Genomic DNA, 18813 nt, shown 5'->3' with positions numbered 1-18813 from the left:
AAAGGAACTCGGTGATCATTTACTTTATTGACGGCGAACCCTGAGTATATTATACATAACAATAGTTCTAATTTAAATGAAAACTTCTGTAATTCATATTTCAATCAAATTTCCCCAGCATTCTACTCCTATGATAATAAAGTAAACAACTTCATTAGGAAGTCGCAAATATAAATGACATAAAAAGACCTCTCTCATTAAGAATAGTCTCAAAGTGTTTTAAAAACACTAACAGAGTCTAATTACCTCAGTAAAACAGTACAAAATGTCCCTGGGAAATACAGTTACAAAAAGAACAATAATTTAATGCCAAAAATGCTAAGAAAATCTGCGAGTAAATGCCTCTATGATTGTTACCGATCCCATTTTTGTTTCTGACATTTTTACGGTCCTGAATTAGCTTAACTTTCCTAGTTGAGCCTTTTTAAACAACTCGCTGGCTGTGAATATCATGGAATCTATAATACCCGCCACGGTGAAAGTACCTCCTACGATTGCGCACACCTGAAAATCAACACAAAAAACAAAACGTGAAGGAACCAAAACCTGGCAGCATGTCTGCAAATACTAAACACAAGTAATAATTACCCCTGATAATAACAACAAGTTCCAAATACTGCGTGGCACTGTGTCATTGCACTGTGTCATTGCACTGTGTCATAAGAATGGTAAGAAAAGTACCAAACGACTTCTTTCAAAGATACCAAGGCTTAGCCTCTCTTCAATGGAACAAAACGTACCAAAGTGAACCGTAAATAAGAGAGGTGGAAGGGAGGGCTACGCCCGAAAAGTTTGGCACGATATCTTTAAAGAAATTCTTTTGGTACTTTTCTTACCTTTTCAATTTTGATAACTCTCATTTGCTGATTTCTTGCTTTTCATTGGAATAATCAGTGGCGCTATATATTAACTTGAGAGGAACGGATGCAACAAAAGGGTCAAAGTACATCGTAGTTTCATGCAACTTCCATCCCACTTCCATCGCGCTAACGAGAAATTATACATTAATCAGATACGAGGTTTAACATTAGCCAATCAATGATGGTCCGAGTTTTAACGTGTGTCACTAATACTTACTACTTACTACTATAGGTATGCATAACTTATTTTACATAAAGTTTTATAATAAGATTCCACATAAATCTACAAAGTGGATGGGAATCTTAGCTCCTTTTTACACAAAGAACCATCGCGTCGTACGTGCTAGTATTATTGTGCAAGAAGAATATTTAGTGTTTGTAGAAAACGTTTTCGTTTGTACGGAAAAAAGGGAACAAGACTGGGAAAAATAAATAGCGAAGTGAAAGCTACATTAGAAATCTCTTACACTGAGTTTTAAGCTAAATAAAGAGACAAAACTATAATTTAATTTATTTGCTTGTAAAGAATTAAAGAATTACTGAGCATTTCTAACTATTCAATGCATCATACCGTGGTGATGAAATGGTAGAGTGGCTTGCGTCTCTCCACATATTTGACAGTGATTGGGCTCAGATCATAACGAAACCAGATGGCTAGGAATAAACAGACTGATGATTTGGAATTCATAATAACTTCTTCGTGTTGGGTTCAGTTAGAATTTCTTTTTCAAGGTCAACATCAATAGATCACTGCAATAATCCTCACAATGGTCAAGTTCAAAGTTTCTTTCATTTCTTGCCAATTACATCCAAAGATTTTGAAATCAGATGTAAAATCCAATTTTAATCAGTATTTTTGTTCTCTTTTCCTCTTCGGAAGAGCATTGAACGATGTTTAGGATTGCAAGATCACAACAAGTTTCAGAGATACGAAACTAAACATGCTGCTACACAACTCAATATCATATGCCAAGTTTCGCAAGCGGCCAATATGAACCCCCGCCAAAAAAATTTTTTTAAAAAATGCCGAACCAAATCCTTTGCTGTGATTGGCTACCTGCGCGGGAATGATGGGGCTATCCTGTCTGCTCAGCATTACCCGCTGTTTCTCAAAATAAAATGGTGTTCTTTATACCATATAATATATCCTTCATTGAACAAGCTTGTTCGGTCAACGTGGCCAATATGCAGCCTTGTTGACTTCACTAACGATTGGTCAGTAGCTCGTATGATATGATACCCTACCTGGCAAAATCCTGCCTCCGTGTCCATAAGCGACATAATCCTAAAACAAAATTGGAGATATATGCATTACAAACAACCACAAATAACTCCTAATGTTAGAATGGGTGCTTCTTGTTTACTACGAATTATTCTATAGTCATGGAAGTTGAATGCAGCGAGGAAGTCAGGGGATAACGGGAAAAGCATAAATGCTCCATGAGTTAAAGTGTATTAAAGAGGATTTCCAGTCCGTGCTGCGCACTCACTCGCACGTTTTTTGTTTTGTTTCATGTACGACATCACTAAATGTGAACATTTCGCAGCCACTTACACGAAGTAAATTCAAAGTTTCATATCAACCGCCATTACTGACGCGAAGCTTTATGTTCCTTTCTTTAATTCTCATACCACTTGATGAAACAACTTCGCAGCTGTAAAATCAATGAAGCTGTTGGAAAAAGAATCCGAAAGGCTTCAAAGATAAGGTATGTGGTTCGCAACGAATAACATCGATTCGCATTCCGTCGAGTGGGACGTTTTATGTTCATAAACATTTAGGGTGCTGAGACTGCGCAGTACAGACTGGAAATCATTGCGTTCGACGAAGTGGAACGCAAACCTAATTTTGACCTGTGGCTTCACAGAGTTGGTATCCCTGTGCACGGTTCTAGGCTGAATAAAACCACATTCCTGTAAGGACACCAAAATGGCCACCCCGCTTGGTTTTTGCAGGGGCATGTCACGGGCAGTAAACTGGTACCGTTTAACAAGACATGTGATAAGACATGTGGCGAACATGTGAGTATGTAAGCAGGCCATGTGAGCTCGTCTTTCCGATGGATCTTTCCTTGACTTCTTTCCATTCAGTCGCCGTATGCCTCGTCATTACGTGCTCTCAGCGTTAGATTTTGGCGTTAGATTTAAACGCTTCGACGGCAGCATTTATCGCAATCTGAGGAAATTGTCCTTGTTTATTAACACGACTTGGCTTTGAGAAGATAACCGTGGGAACAGCTACATTTTGATTGCATTTGTTGATTAGTTCCAGTCGCGACAGATAGCTCAGTCTTTATCCGGTCGAAATTTTATTGTTTGGAATCGGTGGAAAAGTACTCTGAAGGCAAGATCTATAAGACTACTTTATTCATCAGGGGAAATACAGTAAACACCCGCATATAAGAACACACAATTTCAGAGGTCAGACTGATTGTGTTCTTATTTATGGGATGCTTAGTGAAAAATCAGCCTCAGGATGTTCTTAAATGTTCTTAAATTTTTTTAAATTCAGTGCTGTACAGCATAAAAAATGTTGCTAGAAATTTTAATCATGTTTTTGGACAATTACATAAATTGATGGAACAATAATTAAAAACCTAATGTTCAAATAGGTCTACTGTAATCAGTAATGTAACAAAACAGTAACAAGAAGGGTGTATGTATAGTTCTGTGGCAGATCCATATGCTGCCCCACCCTTGAAATGCCTAAAGTAGAGGTCCACTGTACATCTGCAAATCTGAAAGTCTGATTTACTACTGTGTTGACATGTACATCAGCAAAACAATAACATTAAGACTGGACAAGTATTTGCAAGCTTTGATCAACTACAACTGTGATTGACCTTGATACAGCTATAAAATCTTATGTTTTTCTCTATCAATACAGTAGTTTATAGTATTGTAAAGGCAAAAAATGTAATTCATGATATTAGATATTCTGAAGAGAACAAAGGTGCCCAAAACTTAGCTAATACCACTGGTCAGCAGGTGTGTTTATGGTAATTTGTGTAATTTTGACACCCTTCCCATTTTATAAGAACATTATTTTTTTTTCCAGGCTGATATTGTTCTTATAAAAGTGGTGCTTTATTTGCCAAATTTCAGCCTGATGTTCTTAATCCATGTGTTCTTATATGCGGGTGTTTACTGTACTCGAATTAGTCGCGAAACGAGCACGCGACTGCAAATGCTAGCTTAGAATAATGTACGTAATTTAAATATTCTATGAAACTTGAGAGACTACAGAAACTGGCAGCGTCGCGCAACGTATCAACAAATCGTGACCTCTTCACTAGCATGGACTTTCACACTATGCATATCTGACTGTAAAACCTCGGTTGCTGCTGAAAAATGTTGATTTTAGCAATAGACAAAGGTTGAAAATCAGCTAATGAAATCATTTATTTACGAAATATAATTATATATTAAAGTGAGAGCGTCGAACGCACTCTCATAATCTCTGATTACTACTAGTCTTTAAATACTAAAGTTGACATGCCATCACTACCTTATAAGCCCATGTGTACTGATAGGTGAAGGTTGTGCTGCCATCCAGCTTCTCATAAATAGTGGGTACAATTTTCAATACATAATCATGCGACGACAAACCTAAAAAGAGAACATTACAAGACATCAAGTTGAAGAAAAAACAAGACAAGCACAAACACTTACACTGATCAACTTATACATCAAAATACAGTGTAATCCCGATTTTTCGACGGAGGCGAGGGAAAAGACTTTTGATTCAAGTTGTTAGGAGGTTCCAAAAATCGACGGTTCGAGAAATCAGGATTCAACTGTACTTCCACTGACATATTCAAGCAAAGAGCCAAGTCAGTGAGATGTAGCCAAGTTGAAAAGTTGCTCAAACAAATCGAGAGCGAGTAGTTGGGATCTTTTAGTAGCATAACGTTCATTGTTTTTTAAACAAACATGTAATGGTCTCTTGCTCAATAACCTTAAATGTCATCAAGCTCGCTTTTACTTACTGTTGGCAGTCTCTTTATCTCGTTCTTTAAGTGCCACAAAAGCACCCGGTAGTTTATCCTATGTAAGTAGAAACACATGTTAATATCAATGAAAACACAATTTCAATGAAAGTTAGTTGTTATAGAAGTGTCAGTTTTCAATGGAAATTCACAGAACAAGGCATGAAATCTTACTTTCAGCAATATTTACCTTGATTTCTGTTCCAAAATTAAGAGAGTTTATAACATGGGCCATGTCTGGGTTGTCTGGCTGTAAAACAAACAGGACTAAAATTTAATCAGTTAGTTCAGATGTGACGATGAGATAGAGAAGCATATAAAAATGTTCTACAGTAACACACCTGAGCACCTGCTCCATGGGTGGACACGTGGAAATTACCAGGAACCTAACGAGAGACAGGAAGTTAAATTCAACACACTGTCATACCGAAAATACTGAGTTAATGAAGCCCATGAACATAGTACAATAGCCTTTTCATGGTAGCTTTTCACATTTGCGTTATAATGTAATCCAATTTTGAGCAAAAACTACAAAAACCACATTGTTGGATTACATTTTAATGCAAAATGAGAAAAGTTAACCATGAGAAGGGTAAATAACTGCACAGTCCCAAAAGACATTTTGTGTCAGTCACCAATTGCTCACTCGATTACATGTACAAAACACGGATGTCTTATTTGAGCCAAGTAACTTACATATACCTCTGTGATCAATGCTGTAGTCAACCTACATACCTTGTTAATGTTGAACTTACAAGAGAACAGACATCCTTCTGCAACAGCAAGACAAGCGTCATAATAAGAGCATGAGTAAAGTAATGTTGATCATGATAATAGCTTGAAAAACAACAGATATGTCAGCTAGCAGTACTCCAGTACTCCGTCAAACATAAGATAGTAATGACACTGCTGGATATCACCAACAGAGCAGTGGGTATCGAATCTACTAGTGGGTTGTGGATTTCACACACTACATACCAGTAGTATTTTCTGACAAGGTGTTGGAGTCACTCAAGGAAATTCATGCCCCTGTGAATTATTAGTTGATCTAATACAGCAGCATGACTGTTGGATTCAGTATTTTCATCAAGACTGATTGGTTACCCAGGCCAGAGTTTGAATTAAATTTGACTGTTTTGCCATCTGAATAAACTAGTAATTAACAAACTCAAATAATCTGTCTGTTGTTGAGCTTCAAGAGTTTTGTTTTAACAATATGAGTGGTATAAAAACACACAACTGAAGTATACCTTGAAGTATAACTTTTTTTACTTTTCTTTTCAAGTATATAACATTACCTCCATGATTTATGTCCTCTTTGTGGGTATTCTCCTGAAACCCAACCTCATGCCTGTCAAAACAAAAATAATACATTCTATGATTAACTTGGCATGTTAACATGAATAAATAATTACACCAGAGCAAACCTTGATTGAGCAAAAACAGCTCACAATAAAGCGACAGGGTGAGCCATGACATACTGTCAGCAGCAAGACACAAACTACATAAATGTTGCCAGAAATACAGTCACTATGTAAATCATTAACATCCAATTCCTTTCCTGACCTCAAAATCAGTAAAAATTCATTGTCTCTGTGATACTAAGTTCCAAAGGTCCTTATACTTTCTGATACCAGGTTTTTCTAACATAATATTATGGTCTAGGACATGTATTTTGTATACCCTTAAGACATGATCAGAGCAAAGCATGTAGATTCCAGTTCCTAAAAGATAAATTTTACATTGTTGACAGCAGCCTTACTTACCTTCCCATTTCATCCTGAATATCCAGGCCAAGATCTACAGAAGAAAAAGCAGATGAATCATTTTCAGAAAAGAGCAGAGTTTGTTGACTTTAAAATTTTGCTAGTAAGATGTGCCTACTGGAGGTAACTTGCATTTACAATGTATTAACTTCTTCAATGCTCTTTAAAAGTACCACAGATGATAAAACTTAAAAAACCCCAGAGCAAGTTTTCAGAGCAACATTTACATGTAGCTGAGACCCAAGTGACAAATTCCCTCACCAACACAGTGTTCACAAATATAAACTACTGGAAATAATCTCGATTAAGCTTTCCTCGCTAATAACTTTGCTACGATATTTCAGTTGCTCAATTTCAACTTTCATCAAATCTAACTTGAAAGGGTGCCATGGATCATTCTTAACAAAAGGAAATAATGCAACAGCGAGATAGTGAGAGGAATGATTTCATAGACACTTTCTTCAATACTCACGTTCACACTTCATTCTTGGTAAGGTTATATTCAGTTTGACATCTAGCCTGTCATTTTCTGTCGGGTTATCCACAAACAACTCACTAACACTACATGACAACAAGGAAACAGGTAAGTGTAGCCAAACACACCACAAAATTTATTTAATCACCTATTTTCAATAAAATTACCGGCAGTAACAATATTTATTGTGTCACTGTCAGCAGGGTTGTCAAAAGTATACTGGCCAGCTCCCAGCAAAGTCACCCTGAGCTGGCTACATGCACTCCACCAGGCTATTCATTCGATTGTTTAGAAAGAGATGGCAAAATCAACTGCCTACTCTAAAAATAAAGCCACCTTAACTTCTTCAAAACTATGTGACAACCCTGCTGTTAATAATATAAAATGAATAACAAAAACATGTACTAATTAGAAAAAAATTGGCTTGCTTTGCTTAGTAAAGAGAGGCCTTCAGATGTAAAACTGGTAAGGTTTGCTTAAACAAACTGGTTATGTTTAATCAGGTTTCATTCATGTTATTGTACTTGGCTTCAAACGTAATAGAAATTCTAACTTAAACCTCGTGTTATTGTATGTTAACAACTGCACCAAGCTGTACAGGTGTATGCAAGATGGCCATGGGTGCCTGGGATGTCTAGAGGCACTGTGACCAGCTGGCCCTAGAGTGTAAACCACTCCCATGGCTAGTATTACACATTGATCCAGTTTTTAACAAATTACATTTATACCATGCCATAGAAAACACAGCAGATCAGAAAACAGGAAACATTAAAGCCATTGTATACTCGATTTTATTATCCAACTGCTGCGAATACCATCCAAATAACAGTACAAATACACAGCGATATTGTACAGTTATTTGTACAGTAGAAAACCTGTTTGCCGTACAGGTCAGTGAGCGCATGCAAAGCTGTCACACTCTCCCTCTTTCATTGATAAATTTATTGACTACAGCAGTTGGATAATAAATCCCAATGTGTAGTATTGCTCTATATTTTTACTTGTTGTTTGTATTTTGACTCACCCTACGGGCTCATCAAAATACGGCACAACTTGTAAAAATATACAGTGATACTACACACCAAAACATCTAGTAAGATATGTGTATTGCAAACCATGATCATTTTACCATATTAATTATCCCCAAAGATGACTCTTCTTTACTTACATTTCGGTGTTTATAAAGCTGTAAAACTCTGATAGCAACAGAAATACTATAAAAAGGCAACTGCATATGGAAACTGTTGAGGAAAAAGCACATCTGTAAAATAATGCTCAGTGACACTGCCACTTCATAAGTTTGTAGACAAAGTTTTATATTATCTCAGGGGTATCCATGTGCCTATCTGTAATAAATAATTTATATCAAATTGTGCAATTGTAATACACAGCACATCAGGTGTCTTATTATAGAGAGAAAAAAGCACCAGAGCAAAGTAGCACCTTATAAATTCCCTCTCGAATAACAGTTCAGTTCAGTTTCATTCTTCTCTACCATTTCCTTTTTTCTAGTTGCATTAAGATCACTGCTTTCAGAGCATGACTACTTTTGGAGGGTCACTGTAGAATTCTAAATTAGAACTAGTACTGTATTGTAGAATATCAGGTCAGTTTAACAAATACATTCCATGCTGCAGTGCATCAGTCCAGTAATTGATCATAGATGACATCACAATGTGGTAAGAACAAAAAAGTGGCAAACAAGATGATAGCCATGTGTATCACTGATGTTTTTTAGACTGTACCACATTTTGACATCTTCTCTAACCAATTAATTACTGACCAGACACATGGCTACAAAGAATCTTTCTGTTTCATATTGTAAAGAAACAAAAATGTTAATAACATCATCGATGCATCTCTCCTTAAAATTTGATCATAAGTAAGAACCAATCTAATATATTCCACATATTATGTAAAATTTGATAAATTACAGGATAACAGTACAGTAGCTAGAGCAGGGATGCTTATCACAACTCTTGCGATAAGCTCCTTAAAGGTAAGTGGAACAGATTATCATTTAATTGTAAATGAAACTCATTTTTGTCTAGGAAAGTAGAAAACTCCAAAGCAAAACTATTCTTTCTGATGTAGTGTATTTCCTATAGTTACTACTTACTATTATAATACAGGTTTAATAAATAAATACTCGGTTAGGTTGTCGGTGGATTCAGACGAGGTGCATGTTGTCACGGTATGTCCAGCGTGACACATCATATACGGGCATGCGCGCCCCATGCATCATGTTATCTCTTGTCAGGCCAAGCACATGGCGATTAAAATAAGACTTTAAGCAAATCTATATTCGTGTCCACGTTCAATTCTACTGCATGGTGTCAGGAGTGGGATCCTGAGAAGATACTGGATCCTCCAGGTGAAGCATTTCAAGCATTCGAACATAAATTCATTCAAGCGCAAGTTGTAGAGCACATCAATTACTTCGAGCATTCAAAAACAACATGGCCGATCGATTTAAACCACCAGCTATGGACTGGACCACTCCAGGAGACATTCACAAGCGTTTCAAACTCTTCCAACAGAAATGCGAACTTATCTTCGCGGGGCCACTCGGTAAAGTCGAAGAGGCGAAAAAGGTGAGACTGCTGCTTTTATGGATTGGCGACAAAGGCCTCGAAATCTACAACACGACCACATGGGCCAGCGAAGGCGACGACCTCAAGATCAGCCCAGTTATGGCGGCACTAGAGGCTTATACAAAGCCCCAAAGTAATGAAATCCTCGCTAGATACCAACTTCGATGCCTAAAGCAGGCAGATAGACCACTTGAGGAATTCATAACCAAAGCGCGACTATTAATAGAAGATGGTGGATACGATCCCGCCGCTAAAGAAAATACCCTCAGAGATACGCTGGTATTTGGCGTAGCGTCCGATAAAGTACGCAAAGACGCGATAGCACTTGGTAACGGGCTAACCTTCAAGCAAGTCTACGACCTGGCGAAAGTCGAGGAAAGTACTAAAGCACAAATGAAGATAATTTCCAAAGGTGACGAGAAATCTGATCTTCACACAGTTCAAAGAGAATCTGCATATTCGACTAAAAAACACCCACCGGGACAAAGCTTCACACACCAAACTTCCTACGGCGACCAAAACCAAAGAGATCATAGCGGAAGAAAACCTCACCGACTTCAATTCAAGTCGAAAGGCTGCTTCAGATGTGGAAACACCCATGATAAATCAGCGAATTGCCCTGCCAAGAATGCAAAATGCAAGCACTGTGGCAAGACTGGCCATTACGCGAGAGTGTGCATGCTAAAACGCTTTCAAAAGGTTCACCAGATCGTGAGTAGCCCAGAGTACCAGGGCCAGGACATCAGAGACAAGGGCCAAGACATCTTTCAACGCAAACTCGATGAGGTTTACAGGGGCACCCCCAATGTAATGGGGATTGCTGATGACATTGTGGTATGCGGCTCAACCCAATCAGAGCACGACCAAGCCTTCTGTGAAATGCTCAAGGCCACTCGCAAGCACAATGTCAACCTAAACTCCAAAAAGCTGCAGTTCAAGCAGGCACAAGTCGACTTCTACGGGCACGTTCTGACAGAGAATGGAATCCAACCAGCGAAGGAGAAACTTGAAGCAATTCACAACATGAAGAGCCCATCAAACATGGGGGAGCTTCAGACTATCCTGGGCATGGTAACTTACCTGAACCGCTTCTCGACAAAGCTAGCGGACCTAACATCGCCACTAAGAGAGCTAACCAAGAAGAACGTCCATTTTAGCTGGGAGCCCCACCACCAGAAGACACTCGATAGGATTAAGCAAGAACTCTGCACGTCCAAACTCATTTCCTATTACGACCCAGATCCGAGTACACCCACGATCCTTCAGTGTGACGCAAGCAAAACAGGCATTGGGGCCTGGCTAAGACAGTCACACTCTCAAGGAAATGAACACATTGTTGCCATGGCGTCCCGGTCACTCACAGACGCAGAGTCCAGATATTTTAATATCGAGCGCGAGTGTCTGGCAGTCGCATATGGCCTGGAGAAGTTCGAGTACTACCTGCTCGGTCGAAACGTGACAGTTGAAACCGATCACTCCCCCTTGGAACAAATTTTCAAGAAAAACATCAATGAGGCTCCAGGCCGGCTGCAGAGGCTACTTCTTAGATGCCTGCGATTTGATATCAATGTCCAGTACAAGCCAGGGAGATCCATCCCAGTTGCCGATGCCCTGTCACGAGAGCAACACATGGCACTGAGACTACGACTAAGGACACCGCATCACAGCGTAACATCCACTTCATATCCACCCCCATCGACCTAACAGCAGTAAAGTCCTCTACAGTACAAGATCCTACCATGAACCTACTGAAGAACACCATCTACAATGGCTGGCCTCCCTACAGAAAACAATGCCCGCAAGAACTATGGGAGTTTTGGAACTTCCGATGCGACCTCACTTTAGAGGACGGTCTAGTATTAAAAGGTAGCAGGATCGTCGTACCAGCCTCCATGAGAAACCAAGTTCTCCAAGCGATCCACCTGGGACATCAAGGAGAGAACAAATGCATCCTCCAAGCTAGAGAATCAGTGTTCTGGCCTGGTATCTCCGCTGACATCAGGCAGATGGTAAAGGACTGCAACCTGTGTGACAAACACAAGCCAGCTCAGCCCAGACTACCCATTTTGCAGCCAGACCTTCCTACCCAACCATGGGAGAAGCTCGGCACAGACATCTTTGAATTTAACAAGGAGAAGTACCTTATGGTCGTTGATTACTACTCAAGATTCCCTGTGATAAGACTCCTCAACGACATGGCCAGCCACACCGTGTGCAACCACTTCACAAGCATCCTTGCAGAATATGACCTACCAGCCACTATCATTGCCGACTTCGGATCTCAGTTCATCAGCGAAAGATTCAAAACCAAATGCGAACAAAGTGGCATCACACTACACTGTAGTTCCCCATACCACCACCAAGCCAACAGCCTGGCAGAGAGGGCAATTGGAACCTGCAAGTCACTGTTAAGAAAAGCACTAGAGGAGAAGGAATGCCCTTACACAGCCTTATGGATGTATCGCACAACTCCCCTTAGTGACCAGATGCCATCACCCCACAAGTTGCTGTTTGGACGTAAACCCCAAACGACACTCCCAAGCAGCAGAAGCGCACTGAAGTCCAAACACCTCCACCATGAAGCTAACCAGAAATGCCAAGAGAGGCAAGCAGTATTCTATGACAGGAAGGCTGGTAGCAACAAGAAGGCCCTTAACAACCGAGAACCAGTGTTTGTCTGGAACACCTTGAAGAATACCTGGCAGTCAGGAACTGTGCTAAATAGGCCACAGCCAATGGAGCACCCCCGAACCTACACAGTGGACATTCAAGGGAAGATCTACCAGAGAACAAGGGAGCACCTGAGACCAAGGAGCCAGAGTGAAATACCCCCCTCAGCTGGCAGTAACACTCCACCTATCGGTACAGTGACTCCAGTAGACGACTCCAAAGACGCACACATACCCAATGACAAGGCGACCAGACCACCTCCGTTGTCAGAAGCCAGTCCTCAAGACAGTACACCGACACCAGATCAGTCACTGTCTCTCCAACTACCGTGCAGCAAGAGGCAAATTGATCTCGAGCCAGCAGGTGCTGTTGTAACCAGTGAAGGAACCTGTTATCACCCAAAGAGCCAAGTTACAAGGACTGGACGCATCACCCACGTCCCAACCAAGTTCAAAGATTAAATAGGGGCAAACAAAAAACTTTTTTATTGACATTGGGTTCCTATTTACACCCATGAAACTGTTCTTAGTTCCTGTTGTCGTTTGATAGACGTTTGATTAATTTGATTAGCATTGATTATCATGTCCCCTTTTATCGATTTATCTGCATGTAACTAGGACCTCTTTTTCAAAAAGAGGGGGATGTCACGGTATGTCCAGCGTGACACATCATATACGGGCATGCGCGCCCCATGCATCATGTTATCTCTTGTCGGGCCAAGCACATGGTGATTAAAATAAGACTTTAAGCAAATCTATATTCGTGTCCACGTTCAATTCTACTGCACATGTATTCGGAGGCTTGCAAAATCGGAGTACAATGTACAACAGTCCGCAACTAACAAAAACCAATGATGGACTATGTAAAAAAGCAAAAATTATGATACTGTAACTTACAACAAAGTTTTGTAACAATCAGTTTATCTATCATTAATGAACTCACTCACTGCTCCTGTCAGGGTGGGTTCAGTTAAATCCTTTGGGACTTTTCTGTAAACATCAAATCTGCAAAGTTCAAAGTTAAAACAATTTACATGTCCTTGATATCCTTAATATTACCATATAAAAGAAATCAATAATTGCAATGTTGCTTATCAGGCCTGGCCAAACACCAAACAAAGGTATTTGCATCAGCCTAATAGAGAGTGCATCAGATCATGCAGTCCAGGTTTGGCCCTTCAGCCATGGTCATTATGCTTTACTCAGGCCACAATCTCTCTGTCCACCCACTGTATAAATGGAGGTCTCTCCAAAAAACGTATATTTTTTGTCAATGCCAATAAAAACCTTGAACTAAGTTTAGCCACTCACCAAAGGTTCAGCCTCTAAAGTGCAGATTTTCCTTATGAAATTCGTCTCCAAGGAAGCATCAACATCAATGCTGCCATTTTGAACAGTACTCAGCATCCAGGCCGTGTTTTCATGACATCATTCCGTCCATGAGATTTTGTCCAAATGGTTTCCGACTAGCCTTTTAACTACCACTCTGGGTTATGGCTGCTCCTGAGCCATATTATTTTGAGCCAAACATGCTCCAAACTCCACCAAAGTGATAGCACTGAAGATAGTAAAGTGGATGATCGTTTGGAAAAAATACATTTTCCTGACCTTGTGAAGGATGCAAAGTCGATTGCAGGCTTTTCTCCTTACCGCCAATTTAGAGTCGGACAGAATGATGTCACGTAAACACAGCCTGACTGCAAAGACAGTTTCAAAATGACTGCCTTGCTTCTTTGAAGACGAAGTTCCTCTGGATAATGGGCACTTCAGAGGCTGAAACTTTGCGAGTGGAAAAGCTGAAATTGGGAGAATGTTTTCTTGCTATGGGCGAAGACAAAAAAGTAAGCTTTTTGGAGTGACCTTCTCCTTTAATGAGTACTGACAAATTAAGTGCTGAGGAGAGTGTGACCCTGTGACGGTCTACACCTCCTCCACCTCATCCAGAGGAGTGAAAATACTCCTAAAAGCTTCATGCTTCTAAACCCTGGCAAGATAGATGTCAACTTAATGGGTCACTTAATTATGACTAATATAAATCTGTTTTCATCAAAAAGTCGATTTTTGCTGACTCAAAATAACATTTCCTGACTTCTCCCTGACCTTGAAGAATTTTTCTCCCCTGATCATTTCCTGACCTGGGGCAACCCTGTTGCAGACACACAGCAAGAGAGAATGAAAAGTTCCTTGTCCAGCAAGAAAATCTACTTGTCCTGGACGACTGGATGGTACTTTTTGTGAGCCCCTTTTGCGAGCCCTTCTAAATGATAGCTTAATGCAGTTCTTGGTATGTGGGTTTTTATCAGATATTATTGACCATAAATTAAAGTGTAAAAAGCAAAAGTTGTAAAACTTGAGGGGATGGTTAGTCAAGTCTGACAAACATGTAAGAGGGGACATGACTATAATTATTCTTCCAATACATGTACTGCATGTTGATCTCTCAAAGATATATCAGGATTTTCAAATTGAAAAAAGTAAAAAGAGAAAATTGTAAAGTAGCCAGAGCACTATTGTGCCATGATAATGGCGTTCCTGTGGGGTAGGATGCTGGAGAGGAGCACCGCCCCCTCTACCATGCCTTTTTTGCACCCATAACTGATTTTGTTGAAGGCCACTGTACAGTTATTAACAAGGGTTAGTAAAATTAGTAAACTTAGTAAAATTAGTTGCTTTCAAAGTTTTACAAAATGGTACAGTATGTTTTTACATTTCCATGAGTACAGTACGTATTACATCGCATGACTTGTGAGAAGAAATCTGCCACTACACCAATACATGCAAATTTCAAATCACAGTCTGAGTACACGAGCAGATTTTCCGCCAAAAAATGCTCTTGCTTTGAAGTTCGAAAGGTACATAATAGCCATACTGTTTATTTATTTATTTAATATTTATTTATTTATTTCATCTGTTAGCGTTTATTTACTTCCTCAAAAAGATCAGATCACGATTACACTGGTAAAACAGAATTGTGTCTTTAGTAACATTTGAAATAAAAAAAGTACCCGGCGCAAATGCTTGAAGTAGCTGGTAACTTGCGCCGGGCGCCGGCTAAATTTGAAAACCCTGTATATTTTTTGGTGTCCAAATTTCATACAAATTGATTGAATATTAATCCAAAGCTTACTATGCTAAGCATTTTGTGCCATTGTTTGGCACTATCGGGACTAGGGTAAACAATCACATGGTTATGATAACATGGTATACACATACAGTATAGTCATAAATGGACAGAGTACTTTATAATCGCTGTCTGGCTGCCTGACATTTAAACACAGCATAGACAAAAACCTCTGACAGTAAGACAGTAGTTTTTAACCTATTTTCATTTCATTCCTGATCAGCTTTCTTAGTGAAGAATGTGAATGAATTAGTCACTCTCTAGTAATCAATAATTAGAATCTGATTCAAAAGCATGTCATTATCAATATTTTTTATATGGTTTGTGTTTGTGGCCTATATAGCATACTCTGATTGACTTATTGGAGGACATTATTCTCCCGTAATGCCCATGGGCTGATTATGGGCCTGCAAAAACAAATCAAATAGCCTTATAATAAAAAGCTTATTAACATCAAACATTTGGTCTTTAAGGGAAAGTCTCAAACCTTAAGTGGAAGCGCAGTAGCCTCATAGTTAGTGCACTCGACTCCGGAGCGAGTGGTCCGGGTTCAAGCCCTGGCCGGGGACACTGTGTTGTGTTCTTGGGTAAGACACTTATCTCTCACAGTGCCTTTCTATGGGTACTGGGGAATTGTCGGGAAACCTTACAAATTATGGGGGAGTGACCTGCGATGGACTAGCATCCCATCCAGGGGGAGTAGAAATACTCCTAGACGCTTCATGCCACAGAAACCAGGATAAGCTCCAGCAGCTATGAGCCTGGAGTCAGCTCCAAGGCTCCACACTCAACCCTTGACCTTGCCGTATTGACCGAGCGTGGTCAATATGAACTATATGATTGATAGCGAGGTCAATGCAGCAAGGTCTCAAACATGCATCAAGTGCCATGTAATAAACTACTAACTAAATGACCTAGCTGCTCTAGCTGTACTGGAGAATAATGGCCCTCAGTTCACGGTCTTGTACAGACCAAGCGCAGCGAGATCCATACTGCAAAGACCTCAGGCTAATATTCCCCACTATGGCCCTCATGTTTGGTTAGTATATCATTTTAGAAAACAGCCCCAAGAAAAAACGTGTGCTGATTGGTTAAAAATTGTGTTTCTATAACTCAGTAGAAACACAGAACTAGCACAAGCTGTTGACGTAATGATGGCACGAGCAAAGAGAATTTATATCTTGATGATCAAAGTAAACAAGTTGTTTTCCTTCTTTTCTTCATCACGGTGTTTTCGAAAAGAAATGGAAACATTTTCTCCGTATTTCTACTGAGTTTTAGTATAAATCTCCTAGCGTCCTATCATGAATGCCATTCGTTGATTGGCTACACTACTCACTATCTATTCTGTGATAGATAGTAATGTAGCAGTGTGCCCTTGTTAACAAAATGACAGCCATTTCTTGGCATTTTCGAAGTGACCGTGAAGAGGATTTAAATAAAGTTTTGAATGACTAGCAGATTTATACTAAAACAATTAGATTATGAGCTCGAGATTTCTATCGCATAATAGTTGACTCAGGCTGTGCCCTCGTCAACTATCATGCGATAGAAATCTCAAGCTCATAATCTAATTGCTTAATAGAAACACTCGTGAAAGTTTGAGAGAACTCAAAAAACTTCCACTCGTGTTTCTATAACTCTACAGAAACACGGTACATGTTTTCTATTTCTTAAATAAATTATTGTCAGTGGATTGGTCAAAATAATCAATAACAATGAACAATCTCAAGTACAAACTAAGTATCAAACATCCCATTACAGGCCATTGCCAGAGCAGAGGAAGTCAAGAGCGACTTCTCAATGTACAAGAATAATAGCCAGTACCAATATTCAGGGGATTTACATTGTACAGAAAGTAAGCTTATTCGCATTTAGTTCAGCGGTCTCAGCTAACGTCTAACCTATTGGGAAATGTTTACCTAGTTTTAATGCCGCTGCAAAACATTAAACCTTTAAATCCAATTTAAAGCCATTGAGCCCTCTGCTTTCAATTCAATTCGAATTCATTGATCCCACAATTAACAAAGCGAACTCGCTCAGTTGTGATTCTTCTGTAAATTTGAATAAGAAAGTAAGCTTGAATTTTAAATTTTAATGTCTCAAACTGCCGCATTAAGCTTATATGCGTTAAACTTCGGTTAATACACTAATAAATGGTTATACATTGAGCGTAAGTTTACATAATTCGTCTTCTTTTCATCAAGGCGTAAAGTGTTGGTTTCTTTTTATTTCAGCTGCTAAATTTACACGCCAACATGTTTTGACACGTGGCCGGTATTTTAGCTGTGCAGAATTTTATGACGGAAGCACAATTCATACACATGAAAAACTGGATAATCACGAACTAGGACCTCTCACCTCCTCACATCAAACTGCATAATTCCTCAGCGCGGTATATTAGTCCAACATAAAACATTCACTCGTTGGTAAAAGGCTAGGGAACAATGTGTTAAATAAATTCTGACAAGTGACTTCTTTCACCACAACAACTGTTTTGCCGCCATTTATATTTTCTACGCGGTAAACACTGATTGGCTGAAATATATCCCCAGTCTTCTACTCACGATGAAACAATAAGGCTTGGAAACTAGTAATAGATACCTCAGCAAAAATGAGGAAAACCAAGCTACTTTCAACCTCTGTCTCACGGTTCTAAAATCACCGTTTTTCATTAACAACCGAGGTTTTACAGACAGATACATCATAGTGTCAAAGTTCATGCCAGTTTTAAGAGGACCCCTGTATTAAATAAAACTACGATTTGTGGATACGTTGCGTGACGGCGCCAGTTTCCGTAGACTCACAACTAAAATATTTGCTTAGCCTTCAAATTTCGTGCTAAATATTCTCACGTTAACTGGTAATGTTTAAGCGTAAAAGCTAATTTGTGAAAGTATATTTTTTATGTACATTATTCTAAGCTGGAAGCACAAATATAAGTAATCACGTGCTCGTTTATCGTAAACAAACTCCGTGTGATTCAAGTACTTCCCCTCGTGAACAAAGTAGACAGTATCCTTGGTTCAGGTTCACTCTGATGGATCTTGGCTTCAGAGTACTTTTCCACCGATTCCAAACAATATTCACCCAGATGAAGACTGAGCTATCTGCCGCAACTGGAACTAATCAAATGCAATCAAAATACAGCCAATGAAATATAGTTGTTCCCACGGTTAACGTCGCAAAGCCAAGACGATTCAAAGTCGTGTTCGTGAGCATATAAAATAAACAATGACAATTCCCTCAGATTTCAATATATGCTACCGTTGAAGCGTTTAAATTCACCAAAATACGACGCTGAAAGCACAAAATAGCGAAGCCTACGGCGACTGAATG

At 39.4% G+C, this 18813-nt stretch overlaps 1 protein-coding gene across 2 annotated transcripts; it reads right to left on the bottom strand.

Moving 5' to 3' along the window:
• LOC145478010 (endoplasmic reticulum-Golgi intermediate compartment protein 1-like) lies at positions 1-18813 on the bottom strand. 2 transcript variants are annotated; one of them, XM_081455895.1, is made up of 14 exons: positions 17836-18813; positions 13297-13358; positions 8259-8331; positions 7088-7176; positions 6616-6649; positions 6148-6200; positions 5585-5622; positions 5191-5235; positions 5040-5099; positions 4850-4907; positions 4369-4469; positions 2106-2145; positions 1432-1514; positions 1-504 (listed from the first exon to the last, which is right to left on the bottom strand). In XM_081455895.1, the coding sequence occupies exons 1-14, from the start codon at positions 17853-17855 to the stop codon at positions 397-399; spliced, it is 864 nt and encodes a 287-aa protein (XP_081312021.1). In that variant the 5' UTR covers positions 17856-18813; the 3' UTR covers positions 1-396. The 2 variants fall into 2 exon arrangements, with proteins under 2 accessions (XP_081312021.1, XP_081312022.1); XM_081455896.1 differs by lacking the exon at positions 17836-18813 and having other exon boundaries at positions 13251-13356.

This window comes from Orbicella franksi, chromosome 2 (genome assembly GCF_964199315.1).
Source record: "Orbicella franksi chromosome 2, jaOrbFran1.1, whole genome shotgun sequence".
NCBI classification, from domain to species: Eukaryota; Metazoa; Cnidaria; class Anthozoa; order Scleractinia; family Merulinidae; genus Orbicella; species Orbicella franksi.
The sequence above is the reverse complement of the archived record's forward strand: the minus strand, read 5'-3'. Positions and strand labels throughout refer to the sequence as shown.

Coding starts and splice junctions, on each gene's coding strand:
- LOC145478010 (XM_081455895.1), bottom strand. CDS start 17,855: ATGCAGTTTGATGTGAGGAG. Junction 5,236..5,584: donor GTAAGTTCAACATTAACAAG/GTATGTAGGTTG, acceptor GTCTCTCGTTAG/GTTCCTGGTAATTTCCACGT. Junction 505..1,431: donor TCTACCATTTCATCACCACG/GTATGATGCATT, acceptor GTTGATTTTCAG/GTGTGCGCAATCGTAGGAGG.